At 53.3% G+C, this 25,452-nt stretch overlaps 1 protein-coding gene across 1 annotated transcript in view; it reads right to left on the bottom strand.

The window, feature by feature from the left end:
- Nucleotides 1-723: 723 nt before the first annotated feature.
- Nucleotides 724-25,452, bottom strand: part of LOC131670881 (probable JmjC domain-containing histone demethylation protein 2C) — a gene marked incomplete at its 3' end in the record, with an annotated part of 31,463 nt that continues 6,734 nt past the window's right edge. The window contains exons 2-7 of the mRNA XM_058946857.1: nt 7,411-7,671; nt 7,232-7,345; nt 5,581-5,775; nt 4,932-5,016; nt 4,743-4,831; nt 724-976 (exon numbers count right to left, since the gene is read on the bottom strand). Coding sequence (XP_058802840.1) covers nt 724-976; nt 4,743-4,831; nt 4,932-5,016; nt 5,581-5,775; nt 7,232-7,345; nt 7,411-7,671 — 997 coding nt within the window. The remainder of the gene's footprint in view (nt 977-4,742; nt 4,832-4,931; nt 5,017-5,580; nt 5,776-7,231; nt 7,346-7,410; nt 7,672-25,452) is intronic.

Raw genomic sequence — 25,452 nt, 5'->3', positions numbered from 1 at the left:
TCTAGGTTATGGCCAAGCGTTGCAACACTTCATTGATACAATATGTTCCCCCGGGGACAAAAACAGACGTAGCTTTCTAAAACCGACAGCACTCTTTCTTTTGTTTCTCGGATCTCTTCTATCGCTCGCTTTTTTTGCGACTAGGACGCTTGCGAGACCCCCCTAGTTACTCCACGTAAAACCTCAATTTCAGCAGCTATTTCATTTTTCTTCTGATTCAGTCGCGCTCCAGCGAGAAGTTGGCTTCAAGTTCGCGTAATTCGCGCGAGGCGAAATTACGGCGAGTGGGAAATTGCACAGACACGCGCGCGCGGTGCGGAGAAAGGCTTTTGTTTGCCAACCGGTTTTCGCGTGCGACGGCGATTCCTCGAACGCCATTTTATCCACTCTTTCCCCCCCCCCCCCCCCCCATCTCCCACCCTCCGGCCGTCCGAAAAGGATGCACTTGCGAGTGTGATTTACACGGTGAGCTCCAGCTTTCGTTCGCTACTTTTCGCGGCGCTCTCCCCGAGCGAGGTGGTGTAATCCGCTAGTCGCCGGTTCATTAACCGGAGCGACCTCCGTGTATTCCCCGAGCTCTCTCTCTCTCTCTCCTCTCTCTCTCTCTCTCTCTCTCTCTCTCTCTCTCTCTCTCTCTCTCTCTCTCTCTCTCTCTCTCTCTCTCTCTCTCTCTCTCTCTCTCTCTCTCTCTCTCTCCTCTCTCTCTCTCTCTCTCTCTCTTACTCTCTGACACTTCTTCTCCCACTCGGCGCCCGCGACTGTGCAGCTCGCATCGTCGACCTTTTCCGACCGGCGCGTTAACACACATCGGCACGCGCGTGTGGGTTAGTGTTGCGTTACCTTTCTCGAGCTGCTGCTGCTGTTGCTGCTGCTGTGGCTGTTGTTGCTGCTGTGGAAGCAGGCTGTGCGACCTCAATGTCGTCTGGAGTTGCGCTGCGCTGCCTGGTCGTCCCCGCGATTTGCGACCGTTGCGCGGCTGCAAAACAAAAGGACGACGATCAGTGTGCATAGATCCGCGACCTCACCGCCGCTCCTCGTCGGCAACGACAAAGGAAGAGCACGAGGCGTCGTCTCTCTCTCTCTCTCTTTCTCACTCTCCGCCGCCGAGTTTTATTGCGAATCGGGGTTAGAGAGCTTGCAGCGCGAGCCGCTGGCGCTCGGCCAAGGTATTTCGCCCGGCATTCCGTGCCCGACCACCACGAGAAAGAGGGAAGACGACGCCTCGAGGGAGGGGAGGCGGACCGAACGGGGATCTGGATTATTTCGATTTCGGTTTGAAGCGCAACTGACCTATGCTCAAGCGCGCGAGTGTAATTACGCGACTTTTTCTTTCTTGCGCCGTTATCGCGCCTCGTAATTGCATTGTTCTCCTTTCGCCAAGGACAAAGGGGCGATAAAAAAAAAAAAAGAAAACAACAAGAGCTCTGCAAGTGCGTCTTCTGCAAACGCCATATCCACGCACACCACTGGCCAAAACTTTGGGACAGCCGTCCCGTCGCACCGCAAAACTGAAACTGTCACATTCCACGAGGCGAGCAGATTTTAATTGGAGTATCGAGCGAGTGAGACAGAGAGAGGAGACATTGTCGGCTTCGGCCGAGTCGTAAACTCGCACGGGTTCGGGGAGGGGGGGGGGGCGCTTGCTCGCACAAGCGGAAGCATTAAAGGGGTACGCGGTTGGCATTTAAATTTTCGGCGCAGGGCTTTCACAGGCCGGGCCGCGTCCTATCGGTTATTACCTCGAAAATCCATTGTTGCTCGAAGAGCGATAAAAGAAAAAAAAGTAGTGGCAGGGGGGGGGGGGGGGGGGGTAGCGAGCGATCGCATGACTTGCCGAGGGAATCGCGACGCGACGGCACGAGGCTATAAATTCGCGATCGATCCTCTCGCTCTCGGCAGCGAGCGAGGAATTCATTTAGCCTCGCGCGCGCATGTTTCTTCTTTTTTTTTTTCTCTCTCTTTTTCTTTATTTCTTTCCGTGCCGTTTCGCTGTGCGCATTGTTCTGCCGTCGTGTAATCCGCGCGCGCGAGTTATGCGTTCTTTTCCTCCCGCGGCCCGATAGCATCGCGCGCGCGCGCGCGCGCGCCTCCTCCGCCGAGGCGGCTTGTAAACACGCTGGGAGAGGAAGGCGAATCGCGGTCGTCCGAGCCGCAAAATGGAGGATCCGTGGAGCGTCGATAAAGCCCCCGCGCCATCGGTGTCTCGTTAATGTATCGCGGATAAACCGCAATAATTAAGCATCCGATCGTTGCGAGGCATCTCACTCTCTCTCTCTCTCTCTCTCTCTCTCTCTGAATAATTCATCGCCGCCTCGCTTCACTTATTCACGCCGCTTTGCGCTGTAGTGCTGTGACATTGAGATCCCCCTCGTTTCGTTCGTTTTCTCGCGAAAAAAAGGAAGAAGCGAGCTAGCGAGCAGACAGTAAAGATGAAGAAGGAAGAATATGTGTGTACGTGTACATACATATATAGATATGTATGTATGTATGTATGTATGTATGTATATATATATGAGAGCGTCCCCTTACTCGGCAACACACAAATCGATGGCGTCGGAGGATGCGCGCAGTCGGAGAGGACTACAATCCCGTCGTTGTCGCACAATCTTTTTTTTCTTCCTCGCGCACTGTTTTCTTCTCTCGCACACTCCTTTCCCTTTTTGTTCGACACACAAAGCTGCACACGATTGATTCGTGGTTCTCTCTCTCCCCTCGACACACTATATCCCCGCACACAAGGAGAAGATCGAGGAAGGGAGACAGGGAAGGATAGTTTCAGCGCACTTTTTTTCAGAGCAACAACACAAGAGAGAGAGAGAGAGCGGCTGTTCGTTGACAACGTGAAAAAAAAATCTCGCACGAAACAACAACGACAACGACGACGACGACGGCGACGGCGGCGGCGGCGACGACGACGACGACGACGACGACGACGACGACGACGACGACGACGGCGGCGACGGCGGCGACGACGACGACGACGACGACGGAGATGATGCGCGTCAGGCGCAGTGCTGCCGTCTACTGGCACCCGCAGAGCTGGCCGAGCAGCGACGAGCCGCCACCCGCCGTCAAACGGAACTCGCCGGCGAGTCATCCCTACTCCTGTTTCGCGTGTACCGCCTCGCCTCCCCGCGCGCGCAAAGCGACTCCGCGGCGAGACGTGCCAGATTCTCGGGCGCGCGCGCGCGCGCCTTTGTGCGTCTCTCGCGGTATAGCCGCTGCGCTTTTCTCGCTCTCCGCCGAAATCGCAGCAGCGGGCGACGGGGCCGCGGCCTCGCGAGCGATCGCCGAAGATCACGGGCGCGGGCGCGCGCGTCCAGCGAGCCGAAGGTGCGCTTTCGTTATCGTTCGGCGAGCATCGCGGCGAGCATCCGAGAGGCGGAAGGCTCGCCCGGTGGGCACGAGGGTTCCGCTCTCGAAGCTCCCTTAGCCCGGAGACAACGCGGGGCGAACGACCTCTGGCTGATCGCGCAAGGGTGCTCGTGCAGCCGGAGAGACGATCGTAATCGACCTTGGCTGCGGACGGACAGGCAGGTGCACGCGGGGCCGAGCCCTTCAGCCGGCATCAGCCGCGTGCAGCGGCTAACGAGCACGAAGGAAAATTGAAAGGCCAGTAGCAGCGGCGGCGGCAGCATCCAGCGAGCGCGCACAAGAGAGATGGATCGAGTGAGAGAGAGAGAGAGTCCTGCCGCGAGCGCCGGTGGTGGTGGTGGTAGCAGGGTCGTTCGCCCGGCGCGGCGTAGTGGGAGCTGTATTGATTGTCGGGGGTACACCACCCGAGACACACCCCAGGCTCCCTTCTGCTGGCTGCGCCGCTGTGCCGTGGTACCGACGCGCAGCCGACGACCTTTCGGTTCCGCTTGCGCTCTCTCGGATGCCGTGCCCCTCTTACCACTCACTCGCTCATTCGCTCTCTCTCTCTCTCTCTCTCTCTCTCTCTCTCTGCTCTCTGTTTACCTTTCGTTTTGTTTCTTTTTTCCGTTTTGCTGGCTTGAATATCGACGAGGACTTTCGCTCGGCCAGCCAATTTCGGGGATCGACGCTCGTAAACTCGCGCTATTCCGATCCAATTAACACTTTGGCGAGCGAGCGCTAAATCACTGGCGCAAGGGACGACCAAATTCCGAAGAGCTGTCTTTTCCCCAGGCGACCCCTGGGCCGCGCTCGCGCGACAAATCATCGGACGCCCGGAGAGCGGAAGAAAAAGATTATCCCAAAAGGAGCATGATACGAAATGGCGTCGTCTCGTGACCCCGGTCAATCGTCGGGCTTTCCTCTTCCTCGAATGCTCGCGCTATGGCGCTTCAATCGGAATTTATCGGCGTATCCCCCTTTCCCGGCCCTCGCGCTCGTGGCTCGACGCGCACCTCGCGGCCGTCGCGAGCCTTCGCCGCGGCGCCGCGGCAAATCGAGCATCGCGAGACCGGATAATTCAATTATTTCGGCGACCAGCCCGCCCGCCCCGCACGTACAAACAGAGACAGAATTATTCGGCGTCTAGACGCGCGCGGTAAATTATCAACGCGGCGCGATTAATAGCGGCCGGCGCACGAAGAGGATTCGCTTCCGAATCGACGAAAACCGAGAATAAAGCGAGCGCGTCTAGACAAGCGCGCTCTCGATGCCCAATCGATATGCATACACTGACACAAATTCAATATCCGAGCCGGCTATCGCGGCGTTCCGATCGCTAGGGCGGATGGGGATCTCGAGTTTCGAGTGAGATTAAGATCACTTACCATGACCAAAGCGTGGCTGAGGGCCGTCGAGGATCTCGACCTCCTTGGTGTCATGCCGACGTTTTCGCCCCTCATGATACTGTCGACCACTGCGCAACACAAAGACGATCGTCACTCGAGGCGCTACTCCCCGTCGCCGAAGAATCACAGTAGGGAGAGAAAAGAAAAAAAGAAAACGCTCGTGTTTACCTCCGTCGCCGATGAGCCTCATTTGCACCAGGCACGGATCCTCGTTGTGATCCTCGAGGACCGTGTCGTCCGTCACCGTCAGATCCTGCAAGAGAAACCAAGCGCACATCGAGATTGGCGAGCGAGGAAAGCAAGCGCGTGATCGGCTGACGCAACTCGCGGCAACTCGCCGCTCGCGAGATAACGCACAAGTCGGCGAGCGTGGCCGTTCCTCGACCCGAGGCGACAGCCGCGATTACGTAATAACGGGAAGAGCGCGGATACGAGATAGGCAGAACGATCGACGTTTTTGAGGAGCATCGCGACAAGGAGGACGCGCGATCTGCCAAGGTCAGGTCGAGAAGCGGGAAAGCAGAGAAAGTTAGACGCCGCGGGCCCGCGAGCGTCCGACAGTGGCTTGTAGCTTCGTGTCGGACAGGTCTCTTCCGGAGCGAGCAACGCCGTCGTCGAGCGCTCGGTGGAGCTTGCGTCGAGCGGTTACGCCAAGAGAGCCGCGGTTTCGTCAGCTTTCGTAATTGCGACGCGAGGGCGTCGAGGGACTCGCGGGGTAAGCAGCTGCCAGGGGACCGCAGTGTCGCGGCAACGTCGTCGCGCCGACGACCACGCGGGGATCGTTCGAGATGAGAGACTCGGTCACATCGACAATCACCTTGGTAGCCTCGTTGTAGCCGACGATGACCGCCGTGTACCACTGTGTCGTGCCCTCGGCACGGTAGACCTCCACTCGAAAGCCCACCAGCACGCTCGGCGTGGTGAGCAGGATACTTTGGCCGTCCTGCATCTCGGCCCACTGCCGCACGGACGACGCCCACGCCGACGAGCCTTTGCTCAGCTCCCAATCGGTCTGCAAAAGCGAACAGAAAAAAAGGCGAGCATCGGTCACGGGAGCTTTTGTGTATATCCGAGGGGGGTCATTAAAAAGCGAGAGCGAGGGAAGCTCTTGCCGCCGCCGCCGCCGCCGCCGCCGCCGCCGCGACCCCGCCCTTATCGATTGCACGCGGGAGAGGTGCGCACGCTCCGAAGCTCGTTCGCATTGGCCTGAAAGCTTCGCCGCGCCGACCCTCCGCACACACAGAAGCGCGCCAACTTCATTTGCACAGTTATAAGCCGTAAAGTTTTGCGCGCGCGAGGGGAAATGTTTCACGAGAGTTGAGTTAGGTTAGGCTCTCCTGCCCCCCAACACACACACGCGCGCGTTACACAGTGATAAAATCACGGAGAGATTTTTCTTTCGTGCTCGTTGCTTTTGTCCGGAGCGAGCGGACAGATTGGATTGTCCTCGCTTTCAAAAGGAACGCAGCGCTGCGATTCGAGCGGCGCACGGCAACGATTAGACGAGGAGCGCGTGCCGACGAGCGAATGTGGAGCACGAGCAGCTTTCCCGAAGCTTCGCGCGATCGAGACGTCGCCCTTTAAAACTCGCCGTCGCGCGTAACGCGGCGTTCGAGGCCGTGGAACCTGTCTCGCTTGCGCGTTGCCTCTGCGATTTACAGCTTCGCGCGAGGCCGCGCATTCGTCAAAAGTAATCATCGCGCGAGGCGACGCTCGTAATCTCGAGCGAGAGTCTACTGACCCTGAACTATAAATGCACAGCGGCGCGAGTTCCTCTCTCTAAACGCGATTGCATATATCCTCTCTCTCTCTCTCTCTCTCTCTCTCTCTCTCTCTCTCTTTTTTTTCACGTCTCCGTTAGCCGAGGAGAGCGATGGCCGTTGGCCAAGAAAGCCGCCGATCCGACACTCGCCCCCGTACTTTCAACTCGCGGCGGAGCGAAGAAAGAAAAATAACTAACAAAAAGCTTTCTCCAACTTGTTTATCGACGAGAACAAGTGGAAGTTTGCGAACTTTCGCGCCGTGCCTCTCTGCGTCCCAAGTTATTTTCGCGCTTCACGGTGACTTTGACAAAAAGGAAAGTATTTTCAACGCCGAGCGATTTCACGCGGGAAATTCGATAAACTCGCGGATTCTTTCGTCACGATCGAAAAGTTGCGAGTGATTTTCTCAGAAGGTAGTTTAATTACTCGGAAGTAGGGGGGGGGGGGCGTTATCGATCGGCTTTCGGTTCGCCGTGCAATTAAAAAAAAAAAGTGGATATCTCGACGTCAACTTTTCTCTCTGCGAAACTCCGTCTGTAACTTTGTTGAGTAGAAAGAGGGGAGAGAGAGAGAGAGAGAGAGAGAGAGAGAGAGAGAGAGACGGAGCGCGTGTAGGCAAACTTGATAACGAAGTAGGTTTCTCCGGCGTGACCTTGCGCGCGCGGCTCGGATTAGCCGAGTTGGCCAGAGTTGCGGGGTACTCACAGTGAAGGGCTTGAGGCTGGCGTAGTCGATGAACTCGAGCTTGCGGTCCTGCATGAACTCGACGGGCGTGGAGTCGTCGGGGAGCTCGGCGCGCGCCACCAGCGGGAAGAAGGCCTGCGGAATAGAAGAGAGCGTGAGAGCCGCGGGGACCTAGAGCGCCGTGCGGCGGGCTCACTTACGATCGCGGGCCAAGGCACGGCGGAGCCGGCGGCGCCGCTCTGGCCGCCGCGCGACGGCTTGCCGTTGACGCGCAGCGGGTGCGGGTGGTTGTTGTTGGCGCCGCCGTGCTGCTCGACGGCCAGCAGGCTCGCGTGCTTCGGGTCGGCCCGCTCCGACCAGTTCAGGCCCTTCTCCACCAGGAAGAACGAGAACACCGTGTCTCGGTGCGGCGACAGCCACTCGCGTCGCTGCCAGTCCACGTCGTCGTACTCCACCAGCACCTGCAACCACACAGGCGACGGGGTCGTTGGTCAGCCAAGTCACTCGAGCGATCTGCCGGCGCGCTGCCGCTTTGGGGCGAGCGGCACCGGTCTCGCCGCATTTGCCGCGTCGATCCTCGCCGGATCGGAACGCGCGACAAGGTCAAACTTTCACCGGCAGCGGATATATCGAGCGGACGCGCTAGTTGACCGCGAGCGCCGTCAGATGTCGACGCCTCTCGGAGACGAGATTCCCCGGCAACGATGGCCGCGGGTGCCGAGGCTCCGCCCGGCCTGGCCCGCCCACCGGCCTCGGTCGCCATGACGACGGCGCGCGCGCCGGCCACTCTCCTCCTCCTCCTCCCGCGCCGCCGCTGCGCCGTCCACCCCCCACTCTCCGCGATCTTTGGCGGGAAAAGCAGCGCGTGCGGACGGCGCCTACACGCGTGCCTCCGCGAGTGCCCGCGCGCTCCCGCTGCACGCGGTGCGCATGGCCAATCGATCGGTTGCGCGCGCGCTCGATCGCGATCGACGAGCCGCGGCTCTGCTCCGGAGACTCGCGGCGTTGCTCGCGGCTCGCCTCGCGCCTCGGCGGGCGAGACAGGCGCGAGCCAGAGCCGGCCGGCGCTCACCCTCGGGAGCGGAGTAGGGGGCGCGCGCGAGGAGAAGGATTTTTGGGGCAAGGAACTCGCCGACGGCGGGTGCATCGCACTTTCCCTCTTCTCCCTGCTGGCCGGCCGGCCGGCGACGCGCCTCGCCGACCAGATACCCGCATTCCTTCGCGGCTTCGACCGCGCGCCACCCACGACATTGCCGTCAGCTGCCGTTGCTCGAGCTTCGTCGACTTTGATTTCGAAGACCCATTCTTCGGCAAGCAGCGTTCTCCCGACGATGTGGATCGATTCGGGCGATATTTCTCCATGATAACTAGCCTAGCGCCGCGACATCGACATTGAAAACAATCGTTGTCGACGCGCGCTCGCGCGGGATATAATTAGTACCGGATCGAAAAGAGAGAGAGTGAGAGAAAGAGAGAAAAAGACCCTTTCGAGCGCAATGCTCTCGCGCGCCCTTCTTTTCCCTCTCGGCTTGGAAGCACAGCCGCGACCTAGTTTCTGCCGCGCGACCGTTCGCACGGAATCGTCACTGGCCACCAACGGAACAAAACACAGAAAGGAAAAAAAATCCAAGGGAGAAAAGGAAAAGGTGTCGACGCCCGCCGAGCGATGCCCATCGATCGAGCGATCTCTCGAATAGCGCGCTCTTTGTACGCTTTTTTTCCTTATCGTTCGTTCACATGCGCAGACTGCGGCGACGACGTCGTTTGTTTGCCGAGTACTCGTGCGCTCTCATTCGAACCTGTGGCACGGCCTATTTTCCGCATCCGAGGAAAGGAAAGGGAAAAAAAGGTCGCGAGCAGTTTTTGACCCGGAACTGTTGACACTGCGGATAAGAGTCGACCTCTTTTTCTCTTTTTCTTCTTTCCACCTTATCTCTTTTTTGTTCGAACGTCGCTAAAAGAATATTCGAGGAGCGAAGGAGAGAAAAAGAAAACACGCGATTTTCTCTTTCTTGTTTTTCTTCATTTTCTTCTCCCGATATTCGTGGGAAAAGTTTCCTCTACGCGTGCTTGCGTCTCATTATCAGCGCGCTCGAGAATCCCAGATAAGGCGAGCGTGGTCCGCCGACGATATAATCAATCGTCGCCTTCTATTTTCGATTCGCGCAAGCTGTCCTCGCGTAATCGAGAAACTCGCGCTTTGTTTTCTTCTTCTTTCTTAGCGAGATAAAGCTCGATCGCCTCGCGAAACCCGTTAGCGGAGGCCGTCGTTGCGCGCCGACGACGAGCGCTTATGTTGGCCCCGCGGGACGTCCGACTGCTACGGCACGCGCGTGCCCCAGCTGTTTTTTTTTTCTCGTGCGTCCGCGCGTCGCTCCCGTTGCGACGTTGATTTTCGTGCGCACCTCGAGCGTCAAGTTCGCGCGTTTGCGAAAAGCGCGATTGGCCGACGAGTTGCTCGAGATCGGTTAATCCACCGTGATCGATGACACTCCAAAGTCTCGAATGAAAGAAACTGAATGCTTCGTTCGAGGACGACGTTTCTTATTCATCGGCTTATCGCTTATTGACAATGAAGCGAATTCGAGAAATTCCTTTTTTATTTTCACCGTTTATTCCCGAACCCTTTCCCTTCTCGGCTACTCTTGTGAAAAATTTCAAGGTACTTCGTGTTTCTTTCGCGATCCCTAAATCATTCAGTAGAAAGTGAAATCCACAAACCACCAATTTTTCAATATCGCAACCCAAGTATAAAAATAAAATAACGCAAAAAATTAAATAAATTTGAAAAAAACGAAATAACAAAAAACCAACATCGTTTCGTTTGATATACACAGCGAGTATCGCGCAAAGGACGTGTGCTCGTGCAGATTGTGTCGGCGCGCGATGGTGGGGGAGTTATAAACGCGAAGCGCGCACGTTTACGACTTGGCGCACGGCTCGCGCACACACTTACGCCGACATACACGAACGACCAGTATACCGGAAGTTGGAGGCCACCGCCTGACCTTGCGTCGTCGTCGCGGTTGTCGTCTCTCTCTCTCTCTCTCTCTCTCTCTCTCTCTCTCTCTCTCTCTCTCTCTCTCTCTCTCTCTCCGCTTTTTTAAACGAAGCGTTCTTTCTCTCAAACTTGCGTTTCGGAGAAAGGAGTATCGATTTATTTTGTTTGACGGGGAAAATTCGCTTTGCGAGGCTATCGCGACCTTCGAGCACACGCACGTACACCTGCTGCGCTGATAACTTTATGTGCTCAAAAGATCGTCGGCAACTTGCGTGAAAATTTGGAATGATTTCATCGTATCTTTCGAAAAAGTCGTCCACAAAAAACACAAGTGCACCTTTAAATGCCTCGAAATCGCTAGAGTGATTCGAAATGACTGAAATTAAACAAAAACACAAAAAAATATATATACATTAGTCATGCCTAGATGGAGAGCACGTCGACTTAATGTAACTGGCATTTTTATCATTTTTATCATTCTCTTGCCGAAGAATATTCGATGCGTCGAAACCAACCTCATCGTATCGACAAAATTATCTGGTGCGCGCGCAAGAATAACCGAGCAAGAAGACCAAATTCTCAGTACGTGAAAGCGCTTATCCCACGCTGAAAACCAACGCCCGGCGACTCTGAAGGAAAAGCAACGCAATCAGGAAATAATTACTCTGGTCGTCGAACACGCCTTAACGTTTGTTTCACGGAGACACGCGTGTCTCGCGCGCGCACCCACGCACTCCACTTCGCTTCACGATCTTGGACTTGGCGCGCCACAGGGCGTTGGCCAAGTTTCGCTGCAGCGTGTAAAAATATCGATCGCTGCAAATGATGTACAGAGAGAGAGAGAGAGAGAGAGAAATAAGGGTGTGGCAGCGGCAATGGCACGCGCGGATTCGCATTAATTCGAAAAGAGGCTCCCTCTTCGTCCACCGGACGGGGGGAGCGCCACGAAAAAAACGCGTGCAATGGACACGCGGAAGGCTTCGTTTTCTCGCGTTGATGGGATAATTGGCCGACAGCTGGCCGCTTGTCGCGATGGCACGTCGTCCGTTGGAACGCGCCAACAGTGCGTTCCAGCGAACGGAAACCGAGAGAGAGGCCACGGAGCGCTCGACAATTTCGGGCGTCGTCTCGAATGGAAACGCGGATGGCAATTCAGATGACGATCACCGCTCCGACTGTACTACACCGTTCTCTTTCTCTCTCTTACAAAAACGCTACGTAGCACAGCGGGAACGCAAAGCTCGCAGATCGAAGAAAAAAAAGTCGATCCGCAGGCGAAAGCGGGTCAAGCGGTCTCTCGCTTCAACGAAACGAAAAGCAGCGGGCTGGCCCCGTGTAAATCCATTACGCGGTGGAATCGAGCGCGCGATGAGTGCGCGCGTCAGCTGACTGCCGGCTACTCGCGTCGGAGCGTGCTCGCCGAAAAGATCAGCTGTGCCTTCGACGTCGCGACTAGTTCCCGATCGGGACCTTCCACGAGCGTCGGAGCGATTCACCAGGAAGACGCGTCGCGTGCCGGCGGCGGCCGATTCGAGGGCGCAGGCGGGGAACGGCAGGGACGCCCCAGTTTTCCCCGAAATCTGGGTCGAACGCGAGACGCGCGCGCTACGAAGGGGGCCGACGAATGTCGCGCTGCCGCTGGAGGAGCCGGTCGCAGAGTGCACGCGCGCGCTCCCGACCAGCTGAGCGCCGTCCGAGTCCTCCGTTTTTTGACGCTCTGCCCCAGCCTCGCGCTCGTCGCTCGACAGCAGACGCAGACGAGAATCCCGCAATGACGACCAGCAGGTGTCGAGTATGTCTCGCTGGTGAGAGAAAAAGGCGGCCCGACCTTGCCCAAGTCTGCGGTACGTGTTGTCAATCAGGCGCCAGCGAGCGACTCATTCACTCGCGAGCGCGGCTCGCGCGCGTTGATATTTATAGACTGGCGGCGGCGACGGTAAAGGTGCGCACGGCGAGAGAGAGAGAGAGAGAGAGAGAGAGAGAGAGAGAGAGAGAGAGAGAGAGAGAGAGAGAGAGAGAGAGAGAGAGAGAGAGAGAGAGGAAGGGATTCCTTGTCGATTGCTGAATGGGAAAGTGCGCGCATGGCGCGAGAGCTGCCTCGCGCGTACACACCACGGCAATTTCGCGGCGAAAGGAGTGTGTTCGGTCGATTTGCCATAGCAATCGATCCTTCGATTTTCTCGAACTCGTTGAAATTCTGCGTAATGTTCAAAAGGATCGGGTAGATCGCAAGGAAACTATTTCCGTATTATAACAGTTTTAAGGCGAGTATCTAAAGTACCCTCGCTCTTTGTTTTCTTTTATTTTGTGTTTTTTGCTTGCAACGATTCCTTTCTGAAATAGTTGAAATTCTCCTTAAAACCAGCTCCAAGATATACACAAACGTGTCGTACATATGCCGTATTTCCAGTTTCATCGAAAATTCAATTCGTATTTCTGCGACACGCTCATTTTAATGTTGATTGAACAAAAAAACATTTCGAACTAGAATATTTTTTTTCTTTCCACACGAGAACGGGACTCTAGTAAGCCACGTAATTGCAGCGCGCAAACAAGAAACGGCGAGATGCCAATCGCGGCGAAGCCAATAAAATATAGCCCAGTATTACGTAATCGTAACAATGGGGCAGAAATGCAGAGAGCGACGTCACGCCGCGCTGCGTTTACTCTCTCGGCCGAAGCAGCGAGCGGCATAACCGGGGAGAGAGGGAGAGAGGGAGAGAGATGATAAAGAATCGCGCACCGACGTTCCGCGCGCACACACACGCGCGCGCCCGCACGCGGGAGAACCTTTTCTGTGTCTCGGGCAGAATTACCGTTTCGTAACGTTACTTTTTATAGCAGCGCTCGGTCGCCGTTGACTCGCAGGCAGCGGGAAATGCGTCCCCCTCCCCCTGCGCTCGAGAAGAGGCTCTTGGCTAACCTACTGCCAGCGTTGCTTCGTGGGATCGTCGCGCCGTTTCTTTGGCTCGTTCGGGCCGGTCGTCGAAGTCGATATCGAGCGGCTAAGCGGCCTCGCGCTACGCGAGGCATCGAAAGTGCACGAGCGGTAGTCAACCTTTCAGCGAGCAGCAGCACTCGATCGCGACGCCCCAAGTGGCACGCGCATTGACGGAAGTTCACCTTCCGTCTCGGTGCCGAGGGCCTTATATTCGCCAATCCTTCGCGCCGCGTTAAAGGCGTCAATCGCTCAAATATCGCACGATTTGCGGCCGTAATCGCGATCGACGACATCGATAGCCGTCAGAATCAGCGATATCGCACCGTTTACACTGAAAATTCTCTAAATTTCCTCGCTAATTACGATTTCTTAAACACACCTTATGCAGGTGTACTTACAACACGCAATTTTCAACAAAGCATTACTGAAAAATCATAGTGGCAAATAAATTTTCTCGTTTGTATATTTAAGATTGTAATTTGTGAATGATTGTCGACAATTTTCAGTATATTCAATCAACGTCAGCAATTTTCTCTTTTCTTAAACTTAATATTCATTATTGTAATGTTCGTTATTATCGGTACAGATATAGTAAAATCGATCGATGATTTATACGTAATATTAGATAATATTAAGAAGAAACTACGTACGATTGAAAGTGCCAGCTCAATGATCGTAGATGCATTATCGGACACGAAGAATTTTCTTTATAAAATCATTTGATGGTTCAAACAGCCTTACGACCGAAACCAGAAAATCACTTAATTGGTTAATTGAATGACAACAATTTTATTTCATTTCTATTTATGAAAATGCGAATGCCTAGGTTTAATTTTTTATGGACAGACAATAAGTCTTTTTTTCGATTTATTTACCAAACGGTGGTTTTTTCATTCGTTCAAAGTTGTTTCAAATAATTATTCGTCTGGTTATTTGTGAATATTTTGTTGATATAAATATTCAATCATTTTCGTAATTGGTGTATCATATGAACATTTCGACTCAACTGTTATAACAAGTTCGTACTTTTATTCGAATTCGTATTACAATGTTGTACACTTTATGTATACAATCTGTGAAAGCGTTTGAAATTATTGTGGACACTAAGATTTACTGACATAAAGAACGTTTAGTTGTAAATCGTTACCCATCTGTTCGTCACTCGCCTGTTTCGCGCGAAAGCCGCGTATCGGATCAGAGTGGGCCTTCAACTCGGCCCTTCCGTTTCCCTCATTAATTCAAGAACATTGAGTAAATTTCTCGTCAGCCGGCTCGCTCGGAGGGCAAAAAGGGCTCGCGATGAGGAAAAGCCGCGGCGAGAGCTGTTGCCATGGCGACCATCAAAGGCGACGGACCCAAGGCCTCCTCGTCTCCTTGTCGCCCACCCCCGCCTTTGTTAGACGTCGCATTGCCGAGAGATCCTTTGATCCGCATGGAGACATAGACTGAAATCGGCCGAAGCGAGTCTCGCTTTACCTCTCGCCTTGGTGGAATCAGTCGATCGAGGCTTCTCGCGTGCGCTAAGAATGGCACGGCACCGTCGACTTTGCCCTCGGCCGCGAACGTTCCTCCCAGAATTGGACGTTGCCTCTCGCGCCGCATATTTTTGTCCTTTCCACGTGTGCGCGGAGAGTCCGCGTGCTTTGGAGGAGGAAAGGGATAAGCAGCGACGACTGGAAGGCCCGAAAACATCGCGCGCGCGCGCGAGAATTGGCATGTAGGGCATAGGGCTGTCGGCGCCGACGCGGCAGATCGATGAATCCCCTCCCCGCGGCCGGCTTTCTTCTCTTGGCTGCCTCGCGCGCTCCGCAGTCTGCTTCGGTCGCTGCGACCTCGCGACACTAGTCTCTCTCAGTCAGCTGTTGCGGCCGCGCGCTTGCACGCGCCGATTTTTCCCTCCCACTCGTCGCTCGACCGAACAGAGCGGTGGCGTGTACAACGGAGCGCGGCGGAGAGGCGCGCTGGGAATAAGCACGTGGCACAGCGAACGGAAGAGTCGTAGTCGAGTGTGCAAACGAGAGAGAGAGAGAGAGAGAACGAGCGACCGACTAACCATTACGTATAGGCTCCTGTCGAGAGAAAGTCGAAACGGAAGGCTGCTCGGATCTGCAGCCGAGCGAGACTCGCGGCTCCTCGGGTGAAAATGCCTGCAGATATCCCCTCCGCGCCTCGCGAGTTTGTTTTATCGCGCGGCAAAAGTCCAGATTGCCGAGCTTCTCTTGTATTTTTTCTTCGTCTTCTTCTTTTCCTCGAGCGCGCGCCGATGCGCAGCAGTGACCCACTTCGCGATGACGACGGCGGCGACCGCGACGACGACGACCACGACGACGAGGACAATTGAAAGAATAGAAACGTACTGGTAAATTGAGCGAGGGGGGGGGGGGGCTGATAACAGCGCTTTTACGAGCGCGCGCGCGGATAGCAGAAGATTAGTCGCGGGATGTAGGGCTCTGACAATGACATCAATTTGATAAATGAAACGGCTGCTCGGCTGAACTTTTCTTCTTTTCTGAGCTACCGCCGCGCGCCGAGTCGAGGCTTCTAATGCATTATTTAGCCGGCGCGCGCTCTCGATTCTCGGCTCGAGTTTTCACGAGCGATCGCGGTGGCGAGCTCGCTGCTGCGCCCGTTCGCCCGCTGGAGGCTCGACCTTCTCGATGACGCTCGCGACACTCGTGAACCTTACCGGAGTGTAGTCGTCGAGGGTTGGCTTCGTCACGAGAAGGCGATCGACGTTATCATTTCGTTATCATTGCTATCTGTAATTGGTCCGCAACTGTACATACGCAAATTAGTTGTAGCGTGCCGTCAGCTCCGAAAGTTGCGTAGATTTCACGCAAATCGTTCCGAGCACGAATCCCCCTATTTTATGTAAAATTATCCCATTCGCACGCGAAACTCATTAAAAGCACGCTTTTCGAAGAGACGAACCCTTTGGGCCGCTGGATCGAACATTTGAAATGGCAGCTATTAGCAAACGAACACTCGCTGACTAATTGACAAACTTGGTGACGTTTGAGCAGCGTTCATTCGATGATCAATCGAATACGAAGCATCGACGGGGGACGGGGAACGTTTCCGCGAGGAAAATTAAGAAGCCACGTACGCAGGCCACAGCTGAGTTTCCACAACGCGCGGCCTCAATGCGCGTTTTAAGATCCACTATTTTTAATATCCACTATGCCACCCACGCGTTGCAAGCAAAGCACGCCTCTCTCAAGGCCCCTTCTCTCTCTCTCTCTTTCTTTCTCGATGTCGCGGCCTCGACTCTCATTCGTACCGCAGCGAACGACCGTGCACATAGCGACGCGATGCCAAGCTTTGGGCGCTGGATAAACTTTCTTTTTCACTCGCTTGTTTCGCTTTTTTTTATTCGCTTATTTTTTTCAACGTTGGTTATTTATTTATTTTTGGGGAATCTCATGAACGCGGCACATCTTTCTCAATTCGAGAAGCGAATTTCTCATTCTCACTTTTCAAGGACGAACTTTACTACCAAGTTTCAGTTGCGAATGCCTATATTTAGATTTGAAAATCGATGTTGAATAAGGAAATTAAAAAGTTGTAGCTCCGACATTTTTACTTCTTCTACTTCTCAAAATCCGAAATTCGGTTTTCAACTGAAAAATTCCTTTTTTATCTTTTCCTTGAACAAAGAAAAGTTTAAGTCTCGATACAATGTGCAGGCTTTCACTGTGCGACAAATGACTAGAAATCAAATAGTTCGATGATCTAAACCAAAAGTTCGCCTTTTCCCCCGAATCCAGCGACGTTCGCGTGCTTTTGTTATTTCTCGCGAGCAAAAAAACAGAAAGTCATCGCAACAAACGTCAAAAGACAGATAGAGAGACAGAGAGAAGTCCAACAATAGCCACCTAAACATAGCGAAGTAGCATACGTGTTTTTGGCGTAATAGTAGTGGCTCACGAGTTGCCGTCGCTCGGAGTCGCGTATTAATAGCCTTGACTCCGCTTGGGAAGGCGATCAGCTGACTCTCGCCCGTTGAACGCTCGCCCGGACCCTCCGCTCCGATAAGCGCACGTCCTCCGAAAGAAAGAAGAAAAAAAAAAAAAAAAAAAAAAAACCAGCTTTTCTCAATGACAGTAGGAAAGAAAGCAGGACGAAAAGAGACAGATGCGCGCACGAGGGAGAGCGAGAAAACCAAAGAGGTGCGCGGCGCATGTGCGGGGCGGAGGTCATTGGCCTCGGCGCACGCGTGCCGACGACCCCGCCACCGCTCCGTTGCCGCTGCACATACCCACACACATACGCACATGTCCCGTACCGAATCTCGCCCGAACCCTTCGCGCTACGGACATTACGCCCGAAAGAGGGGCGAAAGAATCTCGGGATGCCCTCGGCTCGCTCCGCTCTCTCTCTCTCCCTCTTCCAAGTGGGCTTCGTTGGCGTTTGCCGGAGATCTTTTTCAGAAGGGATTTCGGCTCTTCGGGAAACGACCTGTCACTCGGAAAGGCTTGTGCGCAGAAGCGTCGCTGGCGGGGCGCACCGGAGAGACGAAACACGGTGGGGCCGTGGAAAAAGCAATTCACGTGCTCCACAGTCAGCTGACTTAACAGGATGTCGTTACGTTCGCGCATTCAGCTACGACGCGCCTGCCTCTGTGCCGTTCACTTTTCTCTCCCTCCCGCCCGTCGCCCCAACCGCGTGTTCGAATTTTCGTTCGCGCTGCGTGCCTTCGATTGCGACAGTCGCTCGCTACGTTTCGACTCGACGAGACTCGACAATGCCGTTGCTTTTCTACGACAGCTGACGATTCGAGCTGCAATTCGCGAGCGACACGAGAACCTCGCTGAGCATGTGCCTGACGGCGGCGGCGACAGCAGCCTTCCGTGCAATTGTCGTGACGCGAAAATTTCCGCGATACGCGCTTAACGAGCGCGGAGTGTACGACGGTCGTCGTGGTGCACGCGCGCATCGGCTCCAGAGGACGGCAGTGACCCGTCGCCTTGTCGTCAAAATGCTGCGCACTTTGGCGAATCCGACCGCGGTAAATTGTAATCGAGATGACGAGCGACTTGGCCACTCGCTACTACAGCAGAGAACTGCGCGACCAGGGAGCTGGCAGTGCGTGCGTCCTGGGGGGGGGGGGGGGGGTGTAATGCTAACTGTCCAGTACCTTGGAATGCCGAGCGCGGAGCACGCGCGCGGCATTGTGTCGATGCAAGGCCGTAACGACGTCGCGTGGCATTGTGCTGTTTCTGCCCTCGCTGAAATTTAGGCGAAGTGTCGCGAGGAAAATGAATGTCTGGAATGGGAGAGGCGCCGCGGGGCGACTATATCCACTGGGATTCTGGATTTACAACCGCAGAGAGCAACCTCATTGTGCGTAATTCGTGCTCGTTTTTGGGTTAAAAAGCAGCAATGCTCGAACGTGAAAAAAGGACGTAGTGGTTTCGGAAACGTATGACGCTTCGACAATGGACGGAATCTTGACATGTAACCCAAATTCCACTTTCGAAGACTATCGGAGGATTACAGGGAATATGACATTTTGATTAGTTTCTGACAAAGTGAGTACTCTTGGTGTTCGAAATCCATTTGCATTAAGTCAAAACACACTACATTCACTTTGACATGTTCCAATATTACTTTATTTCGCCTTCTAAATTTTCATGTATTTGTTCAAGACGCGAAATTGCCCGCGGTTCTGCGGCACTTGTTAAATCTGTCACGGAGCTGAAAATGAAACGCACGTGTCACGAAAACTCACGAATATTCGCTTAGAAGAAACACGTTTATCTTCAACAATTATTATTTTATTGAAAAATATATTTCTGTTGATATCGCTCCTGTTGCTTTATTTCTCAACGAATTCTCCGAATCTTCAATTTCAAAAACTTGACATTTGCATCCAAACGCTAAATCGATTGACATTGAAAAGCGTAATTTACGAGCTGATCGAAAGAAAACCATCTTGGAAGTGCCTCGAGTTCGATACGAGGCACACGGATTTTCGTCCACGAACGGGAATCTCCGTAGACAGCACGTCTACTTCACTGTTCCTCTCTTGTTGACAAGATTCTAGGAAACAGCACTGTCCTGTGGTTGCGGCGCAATGACCTATAGGTGCACGATTAATCGGCAGAATTAATCGTGCGAAATACCTCGAGAAACCGCGGCTGCAATTTCCCGATCGAGCGGACCAGCGATTTCTCGGCGTTGACCGAGCACAACGGCCGCGGCGCGAGGAGAGCAAAGAAGCGAGCAGAGAGCGACATCGCGCGCGCGACAACCTGTTGGCGTTGCCTCTGAACTTTTCGGCAAGGCGATCGGATCCCTTTGGCCTCGGCACGCCCAACGGATCACGTCGCACGGCAACGAGAATCGCGGCTACTACCTGCAGCCAAATCGAAAATCCATTTAATCGGGCAGCGTAAAAAACAAGAGAAAAAAAGTAAATAAAAGAAAATTAAATCTCGTAGTGTACTTTAATTCCTTTCGCTCATCAGCCAAGGCCAAGACAGTCGGTTTTATTCAAGTTTCGCGCTCGACCTGCTCTTCCCCCCTCCCCACACACACTCCTTCACTCGCCCGAGAGAGAGAGAGAAAGAGAGAGACAAGGCCGACTAACTGTATCGCGCGCTTTCTGCACATCTCGCGCGGAAGCAACACGTGATAAGCTCTCCGCACGTCGATTTGATAAGCTTGAGTGCGCGCGCGCGCGCAAGAGAGAGAGAGAGAGAGAGAGCGCCTTGACTTCGACGACGAAGAATCCAGGCGAATTGTGTGTGTTGCTCTCTCCCCACCGAGGTCGCAGCCTTGACTTTGCCAAATATGCGCCACGAATGTGACTCATCGAAATTTCTTTTGCTATTCGCTTCGTTTGCCGCGCCATGGACTTATTATTATGTTTACTTTCAACGGCTAATACGGCAGGCTGAGCGCGCGACTTCTCGGGATTCGGGGCTGCGTACGACGTTACGACGAGCCCGTCGAACGGTCCGCAGCACCTCCCGATCCGCCGAGATCACGCGGGCATCATACGATCGACAAGCGAATAATTTAGGCCTCGCGAGACGCCGATTGGTCGCTGTCCGTAAAGGCGCTGCGAGCGATCAGCCGAGGAAGTACGCGCGGCTTTTGCGAATCCAATTGCCAGTGGAAAATCCGACGAAGAGGACCAAGTCCGCTTGGTATGCCTGGGGCCAAAGCGAGACGATTGCGCAATCGCTCCGCTGCCGCGATTACGTAAACAGCAGCGCGCCAGAAGCAAGCACCGCGCGCAAGCCGAGATAAGGACGGCGTGCGCGCGCGCGCGATTGGAAGAGGGCAAAGAAGTCGAGAGAGGAGACGGCGATAAGGCGGCTATCTTTAGAGCGCGTCGCGCGGCGATCGCGGACGCGTTCGCCTCCGAAAATTTCGGCCGGTCGCCGCGCCAGAGACGCCGATCTCGTCCCAGCTTTGCTCTTTCATCCTCGGCTAACCACCCGCTCCGCGGCGAATGAGGGCTCGCACAAGCTCTTCTTTTCTCACGAAACGAATGGCCTTGTGGAAAGAAAAACGCCGAGAGAGAGAGAGAGAGAGAGAGGGGGGATGCACGCTGTGTTTGGCTGTTTGTAGAACCAGGGTGAGTGACCCGGGGCTCCTCCTCCCTTTTCTCTCGAGCTCGAACCTGTTCTGTCCTCGATAAACGGAGAGAGGCTTCCCATTCTATCTTTACCTCTCTCTCTCTCTCTCGCCCGCTGCATTTTTTTTCCTCTTCTGGGTCGAGAGCTCGATTTGGGAATTTTTTTTCGTGGAGACGTGCTGCGGCGGCGGGAGGAAAACACGCGTTTGCTTTGTTCTCCAATTTCAGTTGGCTTCTGACGCCTCGCTAATTTGTTCGGTTTTGCGGGCAAACCATTCGCTTCGCGGCTGAAAAATTCGTACGCCGAGAGAATCATCGAGGATTTTACCTTCGGCGCGCTTTGATACAGGCGAGGAATAAGAACACGGGATTCTATCGACGCGACCTGGTGAAGAGAAACAAAAATTCATCAATCGCAGGAGAAAAAAAATTATCACGGGCGCGGAAGGCTCGATCGGATTCCAATTCCCCATGGGCTTCATCGTCGTCGGAGAGAAAAGGAGCGCGCGCCCCCGCGCGGAAGAGAAACGGCCGGGCAGATGAAAATCGGCCGGATGCCGATGCGACGCGACGAGGGGCGGAAAACGGGAGCAAGAAAAATAGCCCATCTTCGCTGGAATTCGATTAAAGCCCAAGAGATGGGTGTGACGAACAATGACCGTTTACTAACTGGCCCGCAGAGACGCGCGCGCGTACGCACAAAAGCATCGTCCAAGGAGGCAATGAAAAAGTTGAAAAGAGAGCCAGCCAGACGCATTGGGCTAGAGACGGTGGTCCGTTTATCGCGATGCTCCCCCTCCTATTGAGGCCTGTTCGGGTGCCGCGTACGAATGACATGTCTGAATGCCCGAGGCGCACGTGACAAATGACCGACATTTTTTCCGATTCGAATTCCGGGACGGGATTAATACTTTTCTTTTTTTTAAGTCAATTGTCCAAAAGTCAAGTGAAAATTTTTGAATGCTCTTATTCGATGACACCGTCGTGCCTTGTGATTTATTTTGTACTTTGGAATGATGTTGAAAATTGTCGACATCTTTGAGGCTTTTACGAAGCTTTGATAAACTTTCGATGAGACGCTCGCTTCGAGTACTTCGACGAAATTTTGAAACGAAATCTCGAGTTTATTTTTGACCATCTCGGCATTGCCATAGTACATTGATTAGTCGAGATAATTCTTGAGCTGTGGATCAACTTTTAATCATCAAAGTTAACTTTTTGTTCGACATAGAATTGCTGCATTCCGTCTTCGCACGAAAAAGAGAGCCTTCTGTAATTTTCGATTGTAAAATGTTTTATTAATATTAATTTATGTAATACTTTTACCATTATGGTTTTTTTATATTTGTTTACAACATCAACAACAAATTAGCATGTAATTTACGAGATTACGTAAGGAATGAACAAAGTTTGAAATTCAAATTTTTTTAAATATGGAATTTAGAAAATTATCGGACTCATTTTACTTTTTCTAAAATTGATTTAATCGGATAGGACAAAATCATGGCTTAATTCTGGTCTCAATGTGCTATTTCGATTGAAACTTACTCCAACTAAATAATAGTTTTAATAATTTACAATATTGTTGATTATATGCTTGTGTAATGAAGACTTACTGTAAGACTTTATGTCAAAAAATGTTGAAAATACAAAACGATAAATTGGTGAAAAATCGAAAAAAGTAAAAAATGTTGAAGAAACTAACACGTTTAACGATTTTCAAAATTCCAGAAAAATCATCAATTGTTGACAGTCGAGCTTGACTTCCAGATTATCCCACTCTATTAGCTTTCTTCTATCCAACTGGCTCACCAAGCGAAGCAATCGTCGCCGTAGAGCAGGAAAAATAAGTTCACTTTCAACGATATCCTCGCAAGCAATTCGTTTCGCTTCGCGTTGCATCGCGCAACGCGTCGTCAAGACAGCCATAACGACGGGAAAAGTTCGCTTTTATTTTTGAAAGAGGCGGCAAGGCGAGGAAGAGAGAGAGAGAGAGAGAGGCCACTACTCACTTTCTTAATTTCTCATCGCGACGACGACTGCTCTCGGCGCGAAAACAATGGAAGTCGCCGGGCGCGCGCTGCCAGTGAGACTCGGCGCATCGGCCGCGTGTACGCGCGCGGGACGAGCCATTGATTATCAGGTGAAAAAAAGTGAGGAGAGCGTAGGAACGAGGTCGCGAGCAGGAGAGCCGAGCCTCGGCGCAACAATGCGCTTTATCGATCGGATCTGAAGGCGAGACAAAAAGTCGGCGTAGGCGCGCGAGCGCCGAGTTATGCAAGCGCGCAGCCCTCGTCGGAGCTCTCTACGTGGGCTTAGAATCTGGGTCGGGCCCCGGCGTCATTGTTTACCGGGCGTCCCGCTCGCTTTCCACGCGCAAGCTCCGGCGGCGTTGTCAAGGCTGGAGGCGGGCGCGCTTTCTCGGGCCGCGGCGCAGGCGATCCAGCTCGGCTCGACCCAAGGCCGGCCCCGCGTCGCTTCGCCTCGAAGTGCAAGATCGGCGCGCTTTCGTCGTGCGCGATCGCTCCGCAAAGAGAGAGGGAGGCCGCGCAGCCGCTGCGCGCTTTCGCAAGTCATTCCGCCGCTGCCGCCGCGTGGAAACTTCAACGCCGCTGTGGGAAATGGCTGCTGTTTGTTTTCCTTTTATCCTTGCTGGCGCGCGCGCGCATCGTTTTGAAATACCTTTCTGCTCGTTGTCCTCGAGCGTCGTCGTTCGATCGAGCCGCGGCTTGTTTGCGAAAATCGCGGATTTATTATAAAGCGGCTTCACCACCTATTTTTGCGGTGGCTTGTACGCGCAGCGCGAACGCTCAGAATTTATCGGACTACCTTGGGCGATCGTGCGTTTGCGACTGTAAAAATTATGATTCAGCTCGTTCGTTCTCCCCCCCCCCCCCCCCCCGGGAATCTGGTGTTTTATGCTTGGAAAATTTCTGCCAAGAAGCTTTACGAGTTGGTAAAACTCGAATCGCTAGCTTTTTGTCAATCTTGGCAATCTTTAAAGTTAGGATAAGCCAAGTGCACGGGAACCCGGAAAGAATTTGCGCGGAATGTATTATCGTGGAAATAAACTCTGACATTGTGTGTGCTGTAACTTCGAGATGTACATTTTTTTATTTATACCGACGGGTTGAATGAAAATGTTGACATCTCATCGTTAAAGTTAGACGGTAAATGTTTACTGTTCTTATCAATACAGTTCAACCTATATTACTGTTGAAAATTATACAATATATCTTATACGTAACTATTTAAGCAGACTTATATTAATTCATCTATTGAAAATTTAAAGACAAAGTAATTAAAGTCAACAAGTAAGTAAGAGGAAAGAAAAGTAAGATAAAAAGGTCTGTTATCACTGTATACTCACCTTACGCATCACGCATAAAATTCTCTGCAAACGTATTAATTTTAAGCTAAAGACTTTTCTGTCTTTTGGAATAATTGTCCTCTTACTTCGCTCGAACAATGTTACCTATCCACTCACAGCTTATATCCTCGCAGAAAAATCACTGCCCAACGCACGAATTGAAGAGCAAGCACACAAACCAAACATCAGCAGCAGTAAGCCGAAAAAGTCGCTAATGAAAACCTCGAGACTCGGCGAGTCAGCAGCTGAAACGAGCAAGGCTCTCTCTCTCTCTCTCGCGTGTCTGAATAAAATCAAAAAAAGGACAAGCGCACGCGTCACGTCTTTATACGGCGGTTACGACGGCCGAGGTCGCGGCAATGCCCACGCGAACGGCGAAGCGATCGATCGGAAGGAGCGTGCGAATTCGCCGGTGCGTTTTGTTTTGCTCGTTTCGCGGTGCGCGCGCGTTCGAAAGGGAAAGTTCGGTTATATTCTTCCCCCTCCTCCTCGCGTTGGCACGAATCGATTCGCGATTGCAGGTCGAGCGACGTCAAGACTCGATCGAGCGTCGCGATCGCGCGCGAAACGGCCGTCGGGCAGCAATCGCAACGATTCGTCCGCTTGTCGCCCGCACGCACCTCGGGCGATTGAATCCGAGCGCTGAGGCGCTAGGATCCGTGTATCATCCGTGGCACGATAACAATTAAAAGCCAGAGAGAGAACGTACCGAGCGCGATTTCTTGGCGAATCGGGGTCACCGGCATTATGCAACGATGAGTCAAAGGACACGCTCGACTCTCCAAAGGCTTGCTTTTAATATTGTTTTTTGTTTCGTCGTGGTCGTCGTGGTCGTCGAGGTGCCCGGCTATTGTGCAACCGGCGCGCGGGAGAGAACGTACGGTTCGCTAACGGAACTCGTACTTTAGAGTGCACACACGCGCGAGCGGGTTTTCAAGTCGCGCTCGTGATTCCTCGCCGAGGATTAATTTGCCCTGCTCTCGGGCGGCAATGCTACCGCGCGCGGCGCGAATTCGGGCGCATCCGCCACCGCGGAATCTCCGCACTTGCCTCTATATCGGCAGTTAACGAGCGCGCGCCGCACGAGGAAGTCGCTCGAAAGCGGTACACGTCATTTCTCTCGCAGCCACGAAGTCGGCGCAGTGACGAGCTGATTAACGGCAAATTATTATTATTATGTCTTTTTCTTTATCGTGGAAGCACCGCGCACACGTGCGCATATTTCATACAAGCTCTTTTTCTCTTCAATGCCCGAACGGACAGAATGGAAAGCTTGATATTAGCATACACGTGTGACGTCAAAGACAGTTTATTTGTTAAAAATTCGCATTGTTCGTTTTGC

Source organism: Phymastichus coffea, unplaced genomic scaffold (genome assembly GCF_024137745.1).
Source record: "Phymastichus coffea isolate CEN01 unplaced genomic scaffold, Cenicafe_Pcof_1.1 PCOF00117, whole genome shotgun sequence".
NCBI lineage: Eukaryota > Metazoa > Arthropoda > Insecta > Hymenoptera > Eulophidae > Phymastichus > Phymastichus coffea.
This window is presented reverse-complemented; position numbering and strand designations above follow the sequence as displayed.